Source organism: Fukomys damarensis, unplaced genomic scaffold (assembly GCF_012274545.1).
Source record: "Fukomys damarensis isolate Sample0158 unplaced genomic scaffold, DMR_v1.0_HiC HiC_scaffold_5, whole genome shotgun sequence".
NCBI classification, from domain to species: Eukaryota; Metazoa; Chordata; class Mammalia; order Rodentia; family Bathyergidae; genus Fukomys; species Fukomys damarensis.
In genome coordinates, this window is record NW_022900917.1 from 82,205,601 (window position 1) to 82,227,058 (window position 21,458).

The 21,458-nt window shown below is 36.6% G+C and overlaps 1 protein-coding gene across 20 annotated transcripts in view; it reads right to left on the reverse strand.

Annotated features, from left to right (window-relative positions):
- Ptk2 (protein tyrosine kinase 2) overlaps nucleotides 1-21,458 on the reverse strand; it is a 265,206-nt gene that overhangs the window by 173,701 nt on the left and 70,047 nt on the right. For all 20 annotated transcript variants that reach the window (XM_033760874.1, XM_033760884.1, XM_033760882.1 and 17 more), the window contains 2 exons: nucleotides 19,101-19,267; nucleotides 6,651-6,738 (listed from right to left, as the gene is read on the reverse strand). In XM_033760874.1, coding sequence (XP_033616765.1) covers nucleotides 6,651-6,738; nucleotides 19,101-19,267 — 255 coding nt within the window. The remainder of the gene's footprint in view (nucleotides 1-6,650; nucleotides 6,739-19,100; nucleotides 19,268-21,458) is intronic.

Here is a 21,458-nt window from a genome sequence, read left to right on the forward strand (position 1 = left end):
AAGAATGTAAAGGAAGTGTGAGGAGGGGCAAGGAGGAAAAAAGCAAGCTAAGATGTGGGGACATGAGGAAGGGGAACAGGGAGGCACATGATATAGCTGGCCAATGACACAGCACTGCTCCACTTTCCAAAGTGACAGAGCTAACTCTGCGGTTCCTGCAGTAAGAAGCAATCTTCTAGAGTCCTCATTTGGTAGCATTTAAATAAATACAAATATTTAGAGAAAAAAAAATCCTCAGTCTAGGCTCTCAAACTTCTCACACCTGAAGGTTAACAGAAGTGCAGAACACATAAGGAGAGAAGACACTGTAAACAACAGCCAGTACAAGTCACAAACTACAGATGTGAAGCCTAAGAGCCACAGAGGCTGGAATTCAAATTCAGAATAGAGGCATGAAGTGTGAAGTGGCAAAAGAAACACAAGGCTGAAAAATTAACAAATATTTAAAGATTATAAAAAATGATCTGGCAATTAAAAATAAAAGGAATAAAGGATTAAAAAACAAAAATAAAAACCCAAAAACACTAAACATAAAGTTAGTCACAACTAGGGAGTGTTGGTAATATGACAGATTTATCTAAGCTATACCTCCCAAAGAGAACAGGAGTTGAAATCATGAAAAAGAAGTTAATAAGGATAAACTTCAAAAGTCTAATGTAGACCTAAATTGAAATACCAAAAGGAATGTTAAAGAACCAAGGAAGGCCACATTTGAATAACACGACATTTCTAGAACTGATGAAAATACATGAACCCACAGGAATACAGGAAGCACAACTGAGATCAATTAGAAAATGAAAATCCACTGTAGTGTGTAACAGCAGTAGACATTATTGAAGAAAGGGGTAGGGGAAGGGAAAGGGCCAGACAGAAAAAGACAGATCACCTACAAAGACACAGACGAGAGAAATTTCTCAAAAGCAACAGGGAAAATAAAAAACAGTAGAAAATTCCATCAAGGTCCTGAGAGAAAACAACTAGAGAGCCTGGTGTGTATGCCCAGCAGGGTTATCTTTCACACAGGAAAAAGAACACTAAAGAGACAGATTAGAACAACACAGTTAACATCCTTGAGTGTATATTTATTAAAGATTTGCACTGAAAGATTAAGAGAATACATACTCTATACAAGCAAAACTAGAAATGTTACAAAAACTAAATAAATGCTTGATTAAACAAATCTAAACAAAATTGAACTAATGTTATCAAATGAATGACAGTGTGCAACTACAATGCATAATTATTTTTGAAATTAACTAAAGGGGCTAAAATTTTAAAACCCTGAATGATCATTTCCATTTCTACCAAGAAAGCAGACTAAATGTCCTGACCTATGTGCTCACTGAATGTAATGAGAAATGCTGAACAAAATATTTTTTTAAAAAAATCTTTTGTGAACTGGGAGACAAAATTAAAAACATATTCAGGCCAGTGATAGGAATGCAGAGGGCTAGAGAAGAACTAGGGACAGTATTTCCCTTAAAGCTAGGACTGGAAACAAGAACAGGAACAACAAAAAACCATGTTGTAAAACATGACAACTGACCAAAAAAAGTTAGCAAGGCAATAAAAAATGTAAAATAAAAATGGATATCCACATAGAAATAAGGGGGAGAAGAGGGAATGTGAGCCAGGGAACCATCAGGATGTCCTTTCCATCAGACCATTAAGGGACATGAATATTTACCTCACTGTTAAATATCACACCTTACAGAAGAATATGTGTCTTATAGGGCTGTAATCCTAGCACTTTGAGAGACTGAGATAGGATTACACATTTGAGCCCAGCCTGGGCAATTTAGCAAACCCACAATTAAAAAAAAAAAAAACAGTAGGAAGCTGGGAATATAGGTCAGGTTAGTACAAAAAGCCTGGATCCAATCACCAGCAACACTCTCTCCCCAACCCTTCCTTCCCCCGACCTCCATCATCAAATTGAGCTCCTTAAAAACGGACTGAATTAACTCAGAAATCAGTAAAAAAATGTATGAATATGTACATATCTTTAAAAATGGGTATCATCAAATTCTGCATCCAATAAAGCGAATAATTTGTCTCAATTCAGACAATTTCCACACAGAAATTCTTACACTATTTCAGCTGTATTTTTAGTGGCTATAATGTAAGGCGCCAATTGTTTACAACCCTTCTTTATGATTCTGTGTGTGTGTTTAAACAGGAGACAATTCTCAATTCCTAAATGGTTTACCAACTCTGGAATTAAGTACATGCCCAAGTTTGGTACTACCTATGTCTACATATAGATCACTTGTGATAGGTCTGTGATAGAATTTAATACATACCAGGACAGAGTCAGCATTGAGATTGTAGCATGTGAAGTCAAATATACAGCGACTTGATAAAGCAGGATGAAAAACTATATTATTTTCAAAACTGTCTTGCCAGATGAGGGTATAAATATGTACTTTTTTTACACAAAGGAACTTACATATCTTACACATAGCCTGTTTTAAGCAATAATCCTTAATAAAATAACTTTCATATTCATAAATTAATATATATCACTATCTATGATGGATATATAGATTGGTTACCAATCTTCTGACAGGCATGTGCAATGCCTCCAATGTCTTGTTACTTGATTTTCCTATGACTAGCCATACATATACAGTGGACTTATGAACTCAACTGGTTCCTGAGGGCTGGCTGTAACTAAGTCAGTATAGCTGAGATCTGGATGTTTACCTGAGTAGGCGCTATAGACAACAAGCACATGAATCTTCCATTAAGCTAATTAACCTAAGTTGTTCATATGTCAGGCCAGTCATAACTTGAAGGTCCACTGTACATATATGTATAAATTTGGGGGGAGGGGTATTGGGGATTAAACCTAGAACCTTTGTACTGAGCTACATCCCTAGGCTCTTTGAGATAGGGTATTGGTAAATTGTTCGGGCTGGGCTCAAACCTGCTATCATCCTGCTTTAATCTTCCAGAGTACTGGTATTACAGATATGAACCACCAGGCCTGGTTTCATAAATTTTATTTCATTAGAACAAATCCCTAGAATTAGATTTGGTCAAATCATATGGAACTGTCATTGTTTGCTAACAAATCTGAATTATAAACACAGTTATGGCTCTCAAAATACTTTCCAATCTTTTTTTTTTTTTTTTAGACAGGGTCTCACTATGTAGCTCAGGCTGGCAGGGCTACCCTCAAAGTTGCAATCCTCTTGCCTTGGCCTCCCAAAAGCTGCGTATCTTTCCAATTTTTTTTTTTTTTTGAGACAGGGTCTCACTATGTAGCTCAGGCTGGCAGGGCTACCCTCAAAGTTGCAATCCTCTTGCCTTGGCCTCCCAAAAGCTGCGTCTACAGGCTTACGCCATACCCAGCCCACTCATTCTAACGTATCTCTTCTTCCTTTCCTCTCCTTTGTGGCTGAAGCACCACTTTTAACTTCTTCTGTTTAATTGTCATTTGTGCTTGAGACCTGGCACAGGCAAACAGTGACAATGACAGTATGGAAAAGTAGGATGACTATGATTACACTTGTGTTTATTTTAAAATATATATGTTTGCTAAGTGATTATAAAAGCATACACAAAACAAACATGACAAAAGACAATTTAAGTGACATTTTAGAATATTTTCTGGGCTTTCTAAAAATGTGCCTTATGATTTAACTCATTTCTAAAAATAAAAAAAGAGGACAGAATAAAGAAGACAGACTGTAGAAATGGATGACAGCAGAAGGTGGGGAAGAGGGTCTGGCAAGGCCCTGAAGAACACAAATAGGGCAAGATGTATGCCATGTTGGAGCATACAGCTCACACCTGCATCCTGATTTGCAAATGGTAAATACTAAATCCTGTGAAGCTTGGCACTGTCTCTGTAAAATTCAGAGAATAACTGGGCAAGTATATGGCATACAATATTATTTCATTTAATCAACATAATGATCCTGTGGGTGGGTATCATAGATTGCTATTGTAGGAGATAAAAGACTCAGGCACCTCAGGTCAGAGTTACAAAATGCACACGGCAGGTACAAGACTGTACTTACTGCACATGCCTTCAAGAAAACTTTGTCATTATATATCACTTTTTCTGGGTTCTATAAAGATTATTTAACTGTATTATATAAAATGCAGTATGTTTTCTTGGTGGTTTAAAAAAAAATGGATCCACAGGTATGCACAGTACTAACCCCAGTCACAGAGCCAGAAGCAAAATCTTTCAAAAAGGAGAAACCTAGGACAGCTTGGTAATAGCGTGCAAGGAACAACAGAATTCTTTTAGGTTACCCCAGAAATTGCAAACGGTGTAAAAACCAGGTATTTAAGCCTGTATTATTTATCCTGGAAACCAATGTCACCAAAAAAAACTTGTACTTCCTAAGTGGGAACATTTTTCCCCCAAAAGAAAGTATATTAATCCCACTATAGACCATCTATAAGTGAGAAAATGCAATAGAGGTTGAGAAATTCTAATCAGAAAATCTGAACTCTATAATCCTGCAAAGCCCAAAGTTTTCTGAGCACCAAACATGATGCACAAGTAGAAAATTTCATATCCTGAAATTGGCTACTGATTAAAATTACTTTAAAATTCTACATAGCATTACCTTCCATCTATGTATATAAGGTATACATGAAATATAAATGATTTCATGTAACCACTTGGGTCCATCCCTAAGATATCTTATTATGCATATGCAAATATTTCAAAATCAAAATACATTTCTGGTCAAAAACTCTTCTGGTCCAAAGCATTTTTGAGGCAACCTGTATAAACACACTAATAATTTAAATTCTCTTGTCTCCCTCTTTACCACAATATGAAACTTCTTAGGTACTGTAGTTAAAGGATAAATTATAATAATACATACAAGAATGAGTAAGTGTGTAAAGGTAGAAATCGTTTCAGCAATGTGAAAAGGTCTCCAATAATTGCAGCTGAAATCTAAATATGTGTTCTCACTTTCCAGCTAGGCGCATTCAACTCCTTCCCTCACTGAACTGCTACTATAAATTTAAACTTTTTACATGTTCTTTACCATAAATTCCCTGTATGATTTCTACTTCACAAACAAAAGACGACACACACCACATCCCCTAATAGCTAGAAAATTCCTTAGCCTCCTGCTCACAGTCAGACCCCTGCCCCTGGAATCAGAGTTTGAACTCAGGACCTTGTGCATGCAAAGTAGGAGCACTGCCACTGAGCTAATCACCAGCAGTGAGAATCTTATAAGCAAAAACATCTATTGTTATTTTGCATAAAAGAAAAACAAAAAATAATTTACGTTATTTTCCTCTTCTGAATCTACCCACCGCTTTTACTTGACAATAGAAACTAGACTTATACAACGTGCTTATTTTCACTGTCCATTTTAGTTTAATCAGTGGGTTCTGTCAAATCCATCCATTCCATTTGATTATTACCCTTTCTTTCCCTCCCTCCTTCCCCATTCCTTCCCTTCCATTTTGTCTTTCTCTTAATGGTACTGGGGAGGGCCTTTGCACTGAGCTACCTCTCCAGCTCCTTTTTTTATTTTGAGGCAAGGTTTTGCTAAGTGGCCAAGTACCCTGGGCTGGATCGAACTTGAGATATTCTGGCCTCTGTATCCTAAAGTGCTAGGATTATAGGTGTGCACTATCATGCCCACTTCTAATTCCTTACTGGAATGGTTAAAGAGCTTCCAAATTTCTCTGTAGCCTTTTAAAATTCTAATCCATCTCTGCAACTGCCACCCAATCAGGGTAGTCTCATTTAAAAAATTTAAAATTCCAATTAAACCACTCATTAATTAAATGCTTAAAATGGCTCCTGATGGATGACGTGTAGGAGAAAACCCAAACTCTGTTTACATAATGTATTCCCTAACCTTCTCATCAGCTTCTTACCAAACCATAGCTCAGACTTTAATGCATCCCATTTTCTCCCTCCCCTCCATGTTCCTCTAAAGAAAACATAACTCTTCCTAATCTAAAGGTGGACACTCTTGCAGTGGCACTTTCCAGGTAGTCATCTTGACTCCACACCCGCACTGGGTGAGCAGTCCACACAGTCATATTGTTGGTGCTAACTAACATAAGGTCAATAACAAGGTAATTGTTCATGATAATTCTTGACAAGATAAAGGAAGTAAAGGTGCAAACTATAATCCTGACATTCTTGGTCAAGAGCAGCCATTTGATGAGGATTACCAAGACAAAAATGTTACAAAATACATTAATGGCAAAACTGTATGGACATCTTTTTGATATTCAATAGTCTGTTGTGACTATTCTACAAAAATACCAACAAGTGACATATACTCTATTTGTAAGAATTTGTCACATGCACTTATTGCCATTTGCTTTTGTATATAAACTGTTACACAGAATAGTTCAGACAGCTTTTATATGTTAATTTTTTAATATTCAGACATAACTACACTTAAAGACAGAACAATGGTGATGGACTTAACTTCTCTACACAAACAAGTATCTTTTCAGATTTGTTTAAGCATACAAAAGTTCACAAAGTATCAAAAATTCATAATTTCACAATGGCTAAAAGATTCTCAATGTCATACAATGACGATTTTATATTATCTCAGATGTTAGGTTTAATACAATTGTATAATAAAATATGTAATGAATACGATTAAACAAACAAGTGTATTAAAATACTCGTATACCTGTTGATAGAAGAAATTCAGAGTTGGCTTGTCTTCAGTAAACTGGTTTAGAAATCCTTTAGGCAAATAACGAATTCTCAGTTCGTATCTAAAAAATAATTCACAAAACAGAATTAGAAATAATTTTCTTGGCAGCGTATGCCTGTAATCCCAGATCTTGAGAGACAGAGGACTGCTGTGATTTTTGAGGCCAGCCTGAACTACATAGTGAGCTCAAGGCAAGCCTGAACTACATAGCAAGATCCTGTCTCAAAAAGAAGAAAAAAAGAAATTTCCCATAGTCCACGAATAAAATATTAGTTCATATGTAGCACTGCCAGTAATTCTGAAATATGATGGAAAAAATTGTTAAATGGAAATATTTATTTTCAGAACAAAAAAGTACACCTTTTTAGAGCATGCTATAGCCCAGTGGTTCTGCATGGAGACAGCACGAAGAGAGTCTACAGTCCTCCAGCCCCAGTGGTCACTCTCTACCACTGCCCAAGGAAAGAACCATCCTCAGTCCTGCCACAGTTCAAAGCTTCCCCCATCTGAACCAACATCACAGGAATCCTACACTATTTGTCTTTCATTTGCAGCATCTTTCCCTCAACAACATGCTTAAGAGAATCACCCGTAAGTAGTAGCTATTTAATCGCAGTCGAACATGTATTGCACTGTACAACACAAAACATTTACTTATTCTCAGTAGAGTCGATGGCCATGTGAGTTGTTTCAACAATTTGGTTATCAAGAATAATGCTACTATGAACACCTTTTTTTCTCTTCTAATCATAAAAACATACTTTATTTGTTCAGGAAGCCAACCTTCACAAATAGTTAAAAAAAAAAAAAAAAAAACTTTACCAGAATGTTCTGTCTTTTTTTTTTTTTTTTTTGGTGTTTCTGTCTACATGAATGCTCTTATACATTATCTTCAGGTAAACATACATACACATTTCTCTTATAAATCTAGCAGCACAATCACTGGGTCATAACAAAAACAAACATGAACTTCTACAGTTACTACTACACAGCATCCCAAAGCAATTATAAAACAATTCACTTCTCCCACCAGCATGAAAGTGTTCTGATTCCTCACTTCTACCAGGTAGTCTCTAACTTGTTTATTCTATTTACTCTGTATAATGTAATTAGTTGTACAAGGTTGTTTGAATTGGCATTTCCTTCATGAACAATGAAATTGAGTGCTTCGCCATGTTTACTGGATACCTTGGATATCTCATTTTGTTCAACCAGACATCCACTTCTTTTTCTCTGAACTCTCGGCCTTTTCTTCAACTACCCTCTACTGAAGTGCAGGTGTTCTTTGTGTATTTTGGACACGAGGCTCTTTAAGACATAGTACATATCCTTTCCACACTGGAGGTTGCCTTTAAAAGTATCTTACTATTTTTAAAAAATTTAATGATGGGGGGCTGGGGATTGAACTCAGGACCTTTGCACTGAGCTACATCCCGAGCTTGGGCTCTCTAATTATTTATAGGCAATGTCTTGCCAAATCATAAAGCTGCCCAGCTTTAAACTTGCAGTCCTTATGACTCAGCTTCCAGGGAATGCTGGGATTACAACTATGTACTACCACAGTCAGCTTTAATTGATATCTTTTTCAAGAATAGTTCAAAACACATACAGTATACTAGTTCTGCCTCATTAAAATACAGTCACCAAACATTTAGGTTCCATTTCACATTTTCTTTTAGAGTATACTAACTTACTATATATATTAAGCATTGGGCAATTATTTACAAAAGCATAACATTTTTCATTTATTTTGACTTAACAGGGATTAACTACTTTATGCACACTATTTCTCTTCATCAGAGTAATAATGTGATCAGAGAACAGAAAGGTAATTATTTGGACTTTGTATGTTAGGAAATGATACTTAGCAAGAATAAGTAGTCCATTCCAGGGTCACATGCTCAGGATTCAAAGAGGCTACAGAAGGCTTTCAGTATTAATGTTATAGCCATTTAAAAATAAGGAAGCTGAGATCCAAATCCAAACAATGGGACATAACCACCATCCTAATACTACTAATGATATTGGTATCAACTAAGTATTTCTTGAATACTTAGCATGAGAGAAATTTAAATAAGCACTTTATACAGATTGTTTTATTAGAACCAAAAAGAATGTGGGCTCTCAAGACTGCTATACTGGAATTCCTTTTTTATTCACTGTCAGCCATACCTCTCTGAGCCTCAATTTCCTCATAAGGACATTAAGAGAAATAATGAGTCTGTAAACATAAGGCAGATAGAACAGTTACTATCATACTATAGTAAACAGACTCTAAATTTAACTGTGATGCCTGCCTGGCAAGCACAAGGTCCTGAGTTTGATTCCCAGTACCATTAGTCATTACTCAACAAAAACTTATTTTAGCACCAATCACATCTCAGGCACAGCTAAGGAGGTAATGTGCTGATCTCAAAAAGCTTGTGATCTTTGTGGTACAAGTCAGATAGTAAAGACACCAATCTGTGGAAGGTGGTAGTAAATGTTACAAAGACAGTTTAGCAAAGTTAAGGGAATGCTACATGATAAAGTACTGCTTTATAACGGGTAGATGGTCAAGGACATTCTGATACACTGATCTCTGAGCAAAGATTTAAATGAGGGAGGTGAAGAAGGGAGTTATGCATTCATGCACAAAGAGAGGGCAAATGCAGCTAGAGTAGATTGAGTGAGAACATGAGCACAAATGAGGCTTCAGGGAGAGATGAGGGCAGAAGATAGCAGGTAACACAGCCAGTCCAAGTCATGACTATGAACTCTTTCTTGATTAAAAAGGATGCAACTGAAGTGTCGTGAGCAGATTCTGACATTACAGGATATTTTGGCAAGTCATGGGGAACAGACAACAGGGGCCAAAAGGTGGAATGGGGGGGTGGCATTAGAAGGTAACTAACTGCCACATTCAGAAATAACCATCTCATTTTAATAGATGGCAAAAACACAAAAAACAAAACAGTTGTAAGGAATTATATAATCTTCTCCAGGTCACATGGCCACTGTTTTCCAGCAAAAACGTGCATGAATGTTCAAAGGCAAAATAAAACTAAGAGAAGCTGCCTATGACTTATGCTGCTTTATTTAACACATTACAAACTAGCATGTTCTACAGAAAACCCTCCTAAAATGTTGCTCAACATCACCTAATTGCTGTCTATTCACCTCCCCTTAGTTCTGTAAATTCCAACACCTGATGCCTACATCCTACTGCCCCACTAGAGCAACATCCTTATACCCTCTCCTCCCTTACATTCCTACTAAACATCCAGCTGCATTCTACGTGCATTGTCCTAAAACATAAAAACATGCCCCAAATAAAGTCATCCTTTTGGTCCTTCTTCTAGGCCATATTATTAGTGCTACTATCACCTATCTTCCTCAATCTTAATGTCAACTACAGTACTAGCACTAAGGTATCCATAAGGTAACTAACTACAGTAATAAAATTGGAAGAACAGAATGTTTTAGAAAAGCTGAATTGAATTAACAACTAAACCTAACAACCTGATACTAAGATTAGCTATCAATTTTTGCCATGAAATTGTCAAGGCACGCCTTCACAAAACACAGATGACTCTCACAAACATAATACAAACAGCTTAGTATCATAATAAACTTCCAATTTTAAAAAATGAGGACGGAAATAAAAATATATCACTTGAGAAACTACAGTTAATAATTATTGCAAGACAGAATCATCAATGAATGCTAAGACTAGTGGGTGAAAACAAAATGAACATCAGGATATCAGCACATTTCAATGTATCACCCTTAGTTATTTCCTTGTCACTGGGACAAAATGTCCAATATCCACAAGTCAAAGAAGGAAAGGTTTATTTTAGTTGTTTGTAGAGGTATCAGTCTATAGTTGGCTGGCTCTAAGGCAGGGTGGCATGGCAGAAGGGTATGACAGAGGACAGAGTCTATCTACTACAGGCAGACAGGAACCACCAAAGCAGCAGCACTGAACCTCCCTTTCCTTTCAGGATACAAGCCTGTTGGCTGGTGCCATCCACACCCCACCTTAGATATTCTCATTATCCACACCCAGAACAATGCTAAACCAATCAGCAGACTAATTTAGTTATCAAACACCCTTAATCCCTATTCACACAGCCTAGATCCTGCCATCTCTGAAATGTCTCACCTATGAGCAACGAGACTTTGGGAGGACATCTAGACAAAAGCCACAATACTCCTCAGAAGACATTTCTTACTAACAAGGGGGAACAGTAACTTCCTACTGCCTCATCTCTACCTTAAACAAATGATCTAAGAATTGATCAGTTGAGTTGCGGCTATTGTGGACCTCCTGGTGTGACACAAAAGTAAGATATTTGTGGGAGTTTTGCCAAAAACATGTAACCTTAATATAATCATAAAAAATTACCAGACAAAACTAAATCAAGAAGCACAGTATAAGTAACCAGTCAGTATTCTTCAACAGTATCATGATCATGAGCAACAAACACAAACTAAGGAACTGTCTCAGATTAGAGAAGACTTGAGACATGATAGTGAACTGGTAATGTACTTTCAATTGGATTCTGGACCAGGGAAGGGAAATGACAACTACAGTATGAATAAGGCCTGTAATATACTATACTGATGTTAATTTTCTGGGTTTAATAACTGTGCCATTGTTTGTATGAGATTTTAAATAAATTTAGGAAAGCTAAGTGTTGATAGTTAATTGTAATGTCAAAATGAATGCATTAAGAAATACCTAATGGATTAGTGGAGAGCATTTCTGGGTGTGTCCGTGGATAATTGATATGTAAGCCACAAAATGAGGAGGAAAGACCCACTTTGAATATGTGTGGCACCAACCAATAAACTCGTAGCCTGGATGAAATAAAAAAAGGAAAGAAGTCTCTTTTGCTTCAAAAAGCTCCAGTCTTCATTAACATGTTTAGATGTTTATTTCCAGTTCTCTCAGGATTCCAGGGTGCCTTCCACTACAGGCCTTTTTGGCTTTCTGAACAGACTCACAGTGGATTCTACAATGAGTTCAAGGCCTTTGACTACCAACTGCACAGACACTTTGTGTTCTTCCACCCCAGTGCTGTGAGTGGCCATTATAAGCCTGTTCATTTAGTGAACCCTACCAGATACAGATTTTGGTACCAGAAGTGGAGTGATTGCTGTAATGTTAGCTGACCACGTGGTTCAGAAGCCTTTCGAACTGGTTTACAGGAAGTCTAGAAAAGTTTGGAGATGGCGGCTGGAAAAGCAGCCTTAAAATGCTGTGATCTAAGCTTGATGGGAGATTCTGGTCAGAGCTCAGAGAACAGAAATGCTGATAACAATGTAGATTATAAAGGCCAGGCTCATGAGGTTTCAGCTGGGAACAAGGACTCCAGGCCACATGTGTAGCAAAAACATTTTACTCATGTTCTGAGAATTTGTGGAAGACTGAGATTAAGGGTGGCAGAATAATTTACCTGGTGGGGGAAATTTCAAGTGGCTCAACATTCAGGCTGTGGAATAGAAATTATGGGGGCTTTTAGTAAATGCTACACTGAAAATCAAGAGCAAAAGGCACAGCTGAATGATTTAAAGTTTTGAGTTTAGCCAGAATGGAAACTGTGGTAAGGTTAGGACCTGCAAAAGTGAAGCAGAGGAGAGCAAACATGATTAGTATTATTAAAAAAAAAAAAAGCCAAGTACTTTGTAGTAGGACAATAGGAAAAATGGCTGAAAGGTTTGTGAGGAGCAAGGTCCCAATGTTTTCAGGCTCAAAATTGCAAAAGTGAAAGACTTTGCACTGAAAAGAAAACCCTAAGTTACAGTGCTCTAGAACTGCTGCTTAGGCAATTTGTTCCCCAAGATTTGGTTCATAGTGCTCAGTCATCCAGGCACTTGGAGTTTTCTAGAGCCATAATACCAAGACACCTGGCTACTGCTAGAGCTAGTGAAAGATCTTTGTATCATCTATGTGGTACAGGTCATGGGGGGCATCTACAAAGATTTCAAAAGAAGGCCTGGGAAGGCTGACAGTGAGCCTGAGAAAGCAGAGTATAAAGCTGTGAGAGTGAAGCTGAAAGTGCAATGGAGACCTCAGAGGACATGGAACATCTGAGCAAAGTCACAAAGAATGAGCAAAACAAACCCAAAAGAGAAGCCATGCAGGCTACAACTACCAACAGTGCTATAGGAGGAGGGATACCCAAACTCTTTGGAGTTCTCAACACAGCTGTCCCTGAGTGGTGGACACAGAAATATAGGATTTAATTTTTGCTCTGCTAAAGGTTTTGGTCTTGCTTTAGTCTTTCTTTCTTTCTAACCCTAATTCTTCTGTTTTGGAATTGGACTATTTATCCTGTCTGTGACTTTATATTGATTTGTACAGGGGCTCATATCTAAGAGTTTGCTTTGAAAAGCCTCATAGGAGACTTTGACTTGGTCTTTTCAGTAATGCTGAAACTGTTAGGAATTTGGTAAATGTTAGAGATGGAATAAATGCATTTTGCATAAAGGGATGTGCATGAGACTCTTAGGAACAGGGGCCAAATATAGTTTTTATCTAGATGTACCCTGAGAACTTAGGCACTCATGTACCAAAATAAACGTTCTCTCCTTTACTTTTGAGTTAATGGGTACTGAGTATCATCAATGAGGAAAGTGATTAAGACAGTGGGAGAGGGTACAGAGAACTTGTGTGTACTACATTTGTATATACATACTGAGAATTTAAAACTCCCACACTCAAACTGGTTCTCACAGATATCTGATTCTCATGGATACTTATACCATAAATAAAGAACAATCAACCTTAGAGTATGGGAGTTCTGGAACGATGGTTAATAAATACTCAGGAAAATTAGTTTTAAACCAGGATGGTTAATAAATACTAGTTATACAACCACAGATCCAACAGAAACTAATTCTAAAGCACTTTTATTTAATCAGCTGATAACATGCCTCAATGGACATACACTTTTAAGTCAACTAAGTGGGACAGCTCCTTCTCCAGTTCAGCCAAACAGAACTCTGGGATATGTATGTATGTATGTATGTATGTATGTATGTATGTATGTATATATGCATATGGGGGCTGGAGTTTGCGGGGGCTGAACCCAGGGCCTGCAAGGGCTCCACCACTGAGCCACAGTACCTGCAACCCCCAAACAAGTAACTGACTCTAAAGAATGTGCTTCCAAATACTGTCAGGAAGAGCCAAATCTCATCATGATTTCTGGGCTTGTGTCAATCCATTCCTGCTTTTGAGAGTTACACAACTGCTCAATTTCATGGTTCTAAAACCTTATACACTACCAAAAAAGTGTGCTCTGCTTGGGAACACTGTCAATGATCAGCATAATGCTTCTTTAAGAGCCCAATAAAGCACCTCCCCCTTTTTTGTGATTCAGATAACAAATGATAATGATCTCATATTTAAACAGTATATATGCATATAGTACTTAGACCATTTCCACTGAAAAGCAAGAAAATTACTATGTCAAAAGTCACAATACCGATTACCTCCAGAGGCAAAAATAAAGAACGTAAGTAGAAATGGCCACATCTCTAGGTAAATGAGCTATAATTCAAAAGAAAAAAAAAAGAAGATATTCAATATGCTACTGGCCAGACACATGTAAGAGGGCCATCATTACTGATCACAAGTATAGATGAAGAGATTATAATTATAATCACGAACTTTTATGTTCTTAAGAATATAGCCATAAAATCATTAGGAATCAGAAGACAGAATTACTCAGATAAATGAAAAATTATAATCGGATACATTAAAATGTTAACATTTCTAGTTGACAAAATACACACATTATAATCTTCAAATTGCATAACAATAAGCCCTTCACAATTTCAAACATTCTTTTCAAAAGGGATACAAACATCAAATAAATACCACGGTACAAAGAATCATTTCAACAGGGCTTAAAATTAATATAAAAATGTTATTCTTCCTATAGTTAGAAAAATCAATAACCAATAATGTCTTTTAAAAACACACACACACATAGCTGAAACCTAAATAATATATCACCAAATATTTCTCTGGCTGAAGAGGGAAATCTTGGAAGCAATTACAAAATACAGTGATAATGAAAGTACTATCAAAATTATAGAACACACACCAAGCAAAGTCTAAAGAGCAATTTATAGGTTAAAAACTTCTATTAGAAAATACAAATGAAAACAAGCAAATTTATAGTCATTAATTTAAACTGATACTGTTTGGTTACTAGTTGAATGAATACAAAGTTATACATCATCACATTCTTTTCACTTTTGGCTTATTTTGCAACTACATTATCAATAACGTTACTCAATTTTTACTTAAATATTTTTATTGCATGCTTATTTTACACCAGGCATGATTAGAAATAAGGACAGAATAATGCATAAGACAAAGTCCCCAAAGCGGAATAACAAAGATTTTGTGGGAGCCACAAAACTTGAGCCCTCACCATGAATGTGGGAGATCCCAGCCCAGCCAGAAATGTCAAAGAGAATATCTAGCAGAGTCACATGAACAGGCAATGTTCAAGAGCCAATAAGAAAATTAGGGGGCCGAGTGTGGTGGCACACGCCTGTAATTCCAGCACTCGGGAGGCTGAGGCAGGAGATTCGCTGTGAGTTCAAGACCAGCCTAGACTACACTGTGAGTTCTAGGTCAGTCTCAACTACATAGTGAGACCCTATCTCAAAAAACCATAAAGAAAATTAGGGGACTAGAGCTAGCTTAGATGAAAAGTTGTTAAGAGACAAAGGCAAAAAGGGAGGTGAAACAAAACAAGTCAAAGGTAAGATGGAGGACTATCCAATTTGCCAATTAGCAAAGCTGGCAATAGAGAAGAAACTAATCAGTCTCCAACTTGAGTATATATGAAATAATTCTAAATTATATTAAGAAGTTAAATGGTAAAATGAACCTTCAAAGGAACTGATATCAAGAGAGTGGGGAAGGAGAGCAACAGCAGGAGGAAAGAGAACTGCATAGGAACAGAACCTCTGGAGTTTGGCCCAGTACAATCAGAAGCTAATGAAGTTTCTATACAGAAATTATCCACACATTTAACTACATGGCTTACACTCTAAAATCCAGCACATCCCATCAACCATACCATGGAAAAGATATCTAACCAACAGCTTCATGCTATTCTATTAAACCTCCCCAGTCAATCATCAAAAAATTTTAGGATTTCTGCATGGGTGACTGCAGTAACTTGCTACTTTCCCTGTGTCCATCAATTAAATGTGTGGGAAAACAGTCTTTTCTGCCAAAAGAGATAATTAAAATAATTCCATTTTGTAAGAATCTCTATTTTTGTAAAATGTACATGTGTCTTGTTTCACATTCCTTGAAAACTCTAGAGAAAGAGCTACTTGCCTGTCCACCTGCCATAAAACTTTTTTTTTAAGAGCAGGAAAAATTCACTGAGGGAAAGAAAGCTTGGGTTACCCGCTCAGCCTAGTTTTCAAAGATGTTTTATACAGCAAAGCCATGTGGTGATGTGGGTACAAAGTGGGACAAAACTTTAAGACCCAATGGAAATTTACAAGGTGGGCATGAGGTAGGGCAAAACTATGACCAATCAATAAGATTACATGGACAGTCACCCAGGTAATATTGATTAAATAGGGTCAAATGGGGGAACAAGTCACGTAGCAAGCATACAAGGATTTTCAGTAAGGGTGGGAGTCAGCGATATTAGGGCCGCCACAAAACTTTTTTTACAAAGGGCTTTTCAGATCACAGAACTCACTCTGCCTAGCAACCATGATCTCATTAAACTACCAATCAGGTTAGACAGTGGGCCATACTCCTTCCAATGGAGCAAGGCACAGTAGCCACCATACCTCAAGAATAAAAACTGAGTGGATCATCTACTTAGTGCACTTGCTTCTTCTAGCTACAACTAGTATTTATTGACCATCATGGTTTAATTTCTGCAGAAGTAAAATGTGCCTTGCAGAGACATTTTAAAGACTTTTTAGTTTTTTTTGTCCTGTTTGTGACACCAGAGAATTTGCGCCTAACCAATGTGTGGATTTGATGTTAAAGGTAGGTCTAGGGAGACCTCTAAGAAGAGCAGAAAGAAGAGATTGTACGAGTACCCTAAATTAGGAGCACCAAGGTCATGGAAACAGGAAGAAAACCAAACAGTTTGGTATATTGGAAGATAAGTTAAAAATGCTCATTTAATTTGTGATGAAATGAGTCTTCATTATACACCTTCCCTCTATACACCTAATGTTTCTTAAAATGTTTTTAAAACTTTTTATATGATACGAACAGGGTAACACCATTCTTTTTTACCTGGCTATTATTTGCTGTTATACTCTGTTTTATGTAAGAGTTCTCGCATTTTACGTGAGAGTTCTTTAACCTGAAAATGAGTTCATATCATTATTTTTGTTTTATTATAGAGCCAATACATGTTTAGATCTACCCAGTATTTTCTTTCTTGCATCTGAAACTCTCTTTCAAAGATCATTTTCCTTCCTCCTAGGGCATTTTGTTAGTTTCCTTTGGGAGAAAATCCAGTGGAAAATATGTCTATTACAGCAGGTTCTTAAGTAATTTAAGTAAACAACTGCAGGTCTCCAATTATTTTTTCTCACTACTTTGAACGCATTTTTCTACTATGTTTGGCTATTGTTATGATGCTGAAAAGTAAAACTTTTTCTCTGAATTTTAATACCCTGTCTTGTTTGTTGATAAAATATTTTACTATAACTTGCTAAGGCATGAATTCAGTTCTTTGGGATTTTTATGGTAATCATATACTTGAGTGCTCATGTCATTCATTGATTGAAGAATATTCTTAGCTATTATCTCAGAATTTTTTCTCCTCTTTCCATGCTTTTGGTCTTTTCTTGTGGAGTTTGTATTAGAAATGGGTTGGTTCCCTCTTTCTTTGTTATTTAAACTTTTTTTTTTCATATTTCTCATCTGTTCATCACTCTGTGCAATATTTTCAAGGACTTTCTCAGCTCTACCTTGGATACTTGGTTACTAATTCTCAGCTATGTCTACTCTGTTGTTTTATCAACAATTCCTATTTAATTTTACTTGAAAAAAGGTTTAAAAATTGGATTAAAAGAATTTTTAAAAGCTTGTAAATATGAACATTTTGATTCAACTGTACATTATTAAGAATGTGATTAGAATAAAGTTGCTTCTGACATGTCTATACGACGTCTATATAAATGAAGATACTAGAACTATTTTTTTTTATATAAACATCTTTAGGTGACTGAAATATTCGTAGTTTTAAATCACTTAATTGCTTAACTAAGTGGTAAGAAGTCAAATGTCCCCTATTCATTGATCTAGACCAACCAAACCATATTCCCCAGGAATATTTTATTAGCTCAGTTCCAGCTATTTGACAAGTTTCAAAATACAATTATGTTTCTCTGATGAACTCTGTACCTGGGGAAAAAAAATGTATTTCAGTTCACTTTACATGTTTGCTTTTCTTTTAAAATATCTACTCTAATGTAGATCCATAGAATAAAAGTTACTAACACTTTTCAGTCTACAATTATCTTTATTTCTATGGCATTATCTATAAGTAGGACCTATATGGAAAAGGACCATTTTACAAGTTATATTTCTCTCAAAAATATTTTAGACAGCCAGGTGTGGTGGCACACACCTGTAATCCCAGCACTTGGGAGGTTGAGGCAGGAGGATTGCTGTGAGCTCGAGACCAGCCTGGGCTACAAAGTGAGTTCCAGGTCAGTCTCAACTACATAGTGAGACAAAACAACACTTATAAAACAAAACAAAGCATACAAAACAAAACAATATTTAAGACATAAAATTTCCAACATACTGATTTACTTAAAAGTGAAAAAGTTATGAGGGGAAAACTAGAAATAAAGTACAGTTAGAATTCTTTTCTTGTGTGCATGGTAGTAAGGATTCTTCTAATTATCTTGAAATTTCACTTTCATTAATGTTTCAGTAAGAGTCATTATGATTCCTAGTCACAATCACTGTGAATATCAAATATGTACCCATTCTTTTTAGGGAGATATATATTGATAGACAAGGAAGCAGGCTGTGTACCCACTAATAAGGTAATTGTGTGTGGTTTCCTCATAGGTATATCAAACTCTGCTACATGACAGAATCACAATGAATCAAAAGTAAAGAATAAAGGCTTGAGATCTATACAGAGCAAAGTAGCATCAAGAAGAGTGGCTAACAAAAGACCAGAATGAAATCAGATGGCACAAGGAATGACTACTTAATGGTGCCCCACAAGGAGACTTAAGAGTGGCTAAAGAGATCATCAGTTAATAATCATTACCAATTTTCTTTACATAGGGGCCAGAATGACAAGCAATGTAAAAATTAAGCATATGCATTCACCCTCTTGTGTGTGTTTTTAAAATGCAAAACACATCAAGTGAGGTCACATCACAGTTGGGTTTGCATCTTACTTCCACTCCTCTGGTGGGTGGGCGAGCTCATACTTCTCCCTCACACTGGAGACACCCATGTCCACATGAAGCCAGTGAACCTCCTCTGACCGCAGATGACTGAGGCGGAATCCATAGCAGGCCACGTGCTTTACTTTGTGACTGTCCACTATCTTCTGAATGATGCCCTAGAACATACCCCCACAGAAATCACCGTTACAAGCTGAAAAAAAGAACTGTGTCTTTAGTTAATTAAATCTTTGGTAAAAGAGCATCAAGTTAAATAAATTATTAATTTTATTATTAATTTTACATAGGTCTGTTTCTCAAATAGTGTTTTTATGAATAAGGAACATTTTTGAAACATAAACAATGTTCTTCCCAATTCTTTATTGATAAACAAGGCATATAAATATAAAAGTACATTTCTTCTACTGCTGCATCATTCCTAAACCAGACACCCTATGGTTACCACTTTCTTTGGACTGGATTCAAGGAGAAATTATATATTCTGAACCACAGAGACTATACTCTGCAATATCAGGCTGTAACATTAACAAAATTTTTTCCAAAAAATATACATTAAAAAATGTAATTAAGGCAGTGTTTCTTGTCTTATTAAAAACATGGGAAAATCCTATCTGCTGTTTATATCTATATGCAATTTAAAATAATCTGTCCCAAAATAAAATAACCCAAACCCAATACTTCTAATGCACATGCCTCATGATTCAGAGAAGGCTGCCTGAATGAGGTCACCAGGGAAGGTGAGACTTCTCATGGGGCTGTGGGAAGGAAAGCACTGTAACTGTTTCCTGCCTGGCGCCTGCCTAGATGTGGAAGATGTCTGCAAAAGGGCATATGTGTGGAAAATTCACACAAGAATGAGAAAGAACCATCAGCTTTCCTTTATGTGAAGGGGCATGCAAAGCGCAACACACTGTGCTGTCTTTTAGGTGATAAGAGAAACTTTTTCAAATGATGCTGGCTTTACAATGAAAATGTTTATGAAAGAAATCACAATTTAAAAAAAATTAGCAGTTAACTAAAGCTATCAATAAAAGACACATTTTTAAAATTTCCTATATATACACAGTGTATTTCTTTATTATAGCCTGATGTCGATAATAAAGATTCTCAGCTATATCCATTAAAGAAAAAAATCATAATATACACACCATGTAACAAAATTACATGAGATACAATATGTGCACAGGATGATATGTGTTGTGCTTTCCCCTTTCACCTGCACATGACAGGCCTGACCACACGCTAAGAGGATGAGGCAGTAAGGTGTAGAAGATACAATCCCAGTTATAAGGCAATACAGGTAGTGGTAGAGAGGTATGAAGGGAAGGACAGAGTGAACAGACATGTATTATAGAGAATATGAAAAAAGTACCAGGCTGCAAGAGTTCAAGACAGATTCAGAAATATGAGTTCTCATTAAGATGGGAAAGAAGATGGGCATAGTGACGTACATCTGTAACCCAAGCATTCTTGGCAGGGAAGGTAGAAAGAAGGATCCCAAGTTCCAGTCTAGCCTGGGCAATTTAGCAACTTAGTGAGACACTTTCTCAAAAATACAACAAACAAACAAAAAAAGGAGTCAGTGGCTATAGGTCAATGTGAAGGCCCTGGATTCAATTCCTAGTACCGCCACAAAAAAAAAAGAGAAAAGACTACAGCCATCCATGTGGAACTGAGACAAGCATAAAATATCCTTTCTGGTTTTTTGACAAAGGACTAGAAATCCTTATAGTCACTGTAAATGATGGTTGACTGTACCCCACACAAGTGTGTCCAGCAATGAGGGTGAGTGGGAGCTGACATCAGCTGGTGTTACGATTTGCAAATCTTAGAGAGGGAAGTAGCATCTTTAAGGATGCTTTGTGTATGTGTATGTGTACACATGTAGTTCTATCATAATAAAGCAACTTGTGCACTTTGAAAATTTAAAACTGTGCATCACTCTTTTCCTTTCCAGTGAGAACAAAAAAGAACTTAAAACTAAACCAACAAAATTATAATAAAGAATGTCAATTCCCAGTAAGACCCTACAGATTTTGCTGTTTCTCCCATTGAGTGGCAGGGCTCAAGTCATCATTTGGAGACAATTTTAACTGTCATCTTAAACTGCAAGGATATCCATTAATACCACAACTAAACACCCCAAAGGAGAAGCCATGTTGTCAAACGCCTTCTTAAACCCACCAAAACATCTCAAGCCCAATTCTGATGACCTTCTAGACCCTACTTTTAAAAGTTCTTTTCTTTTTATAAACAAGAGAAAGTAGACAGGTACATGTTGGTACACAGAGACACAGTGTAAGCTCTGAGCCCAATATATGCAGAAAGGAAGATAAAAGCGCTAGAATT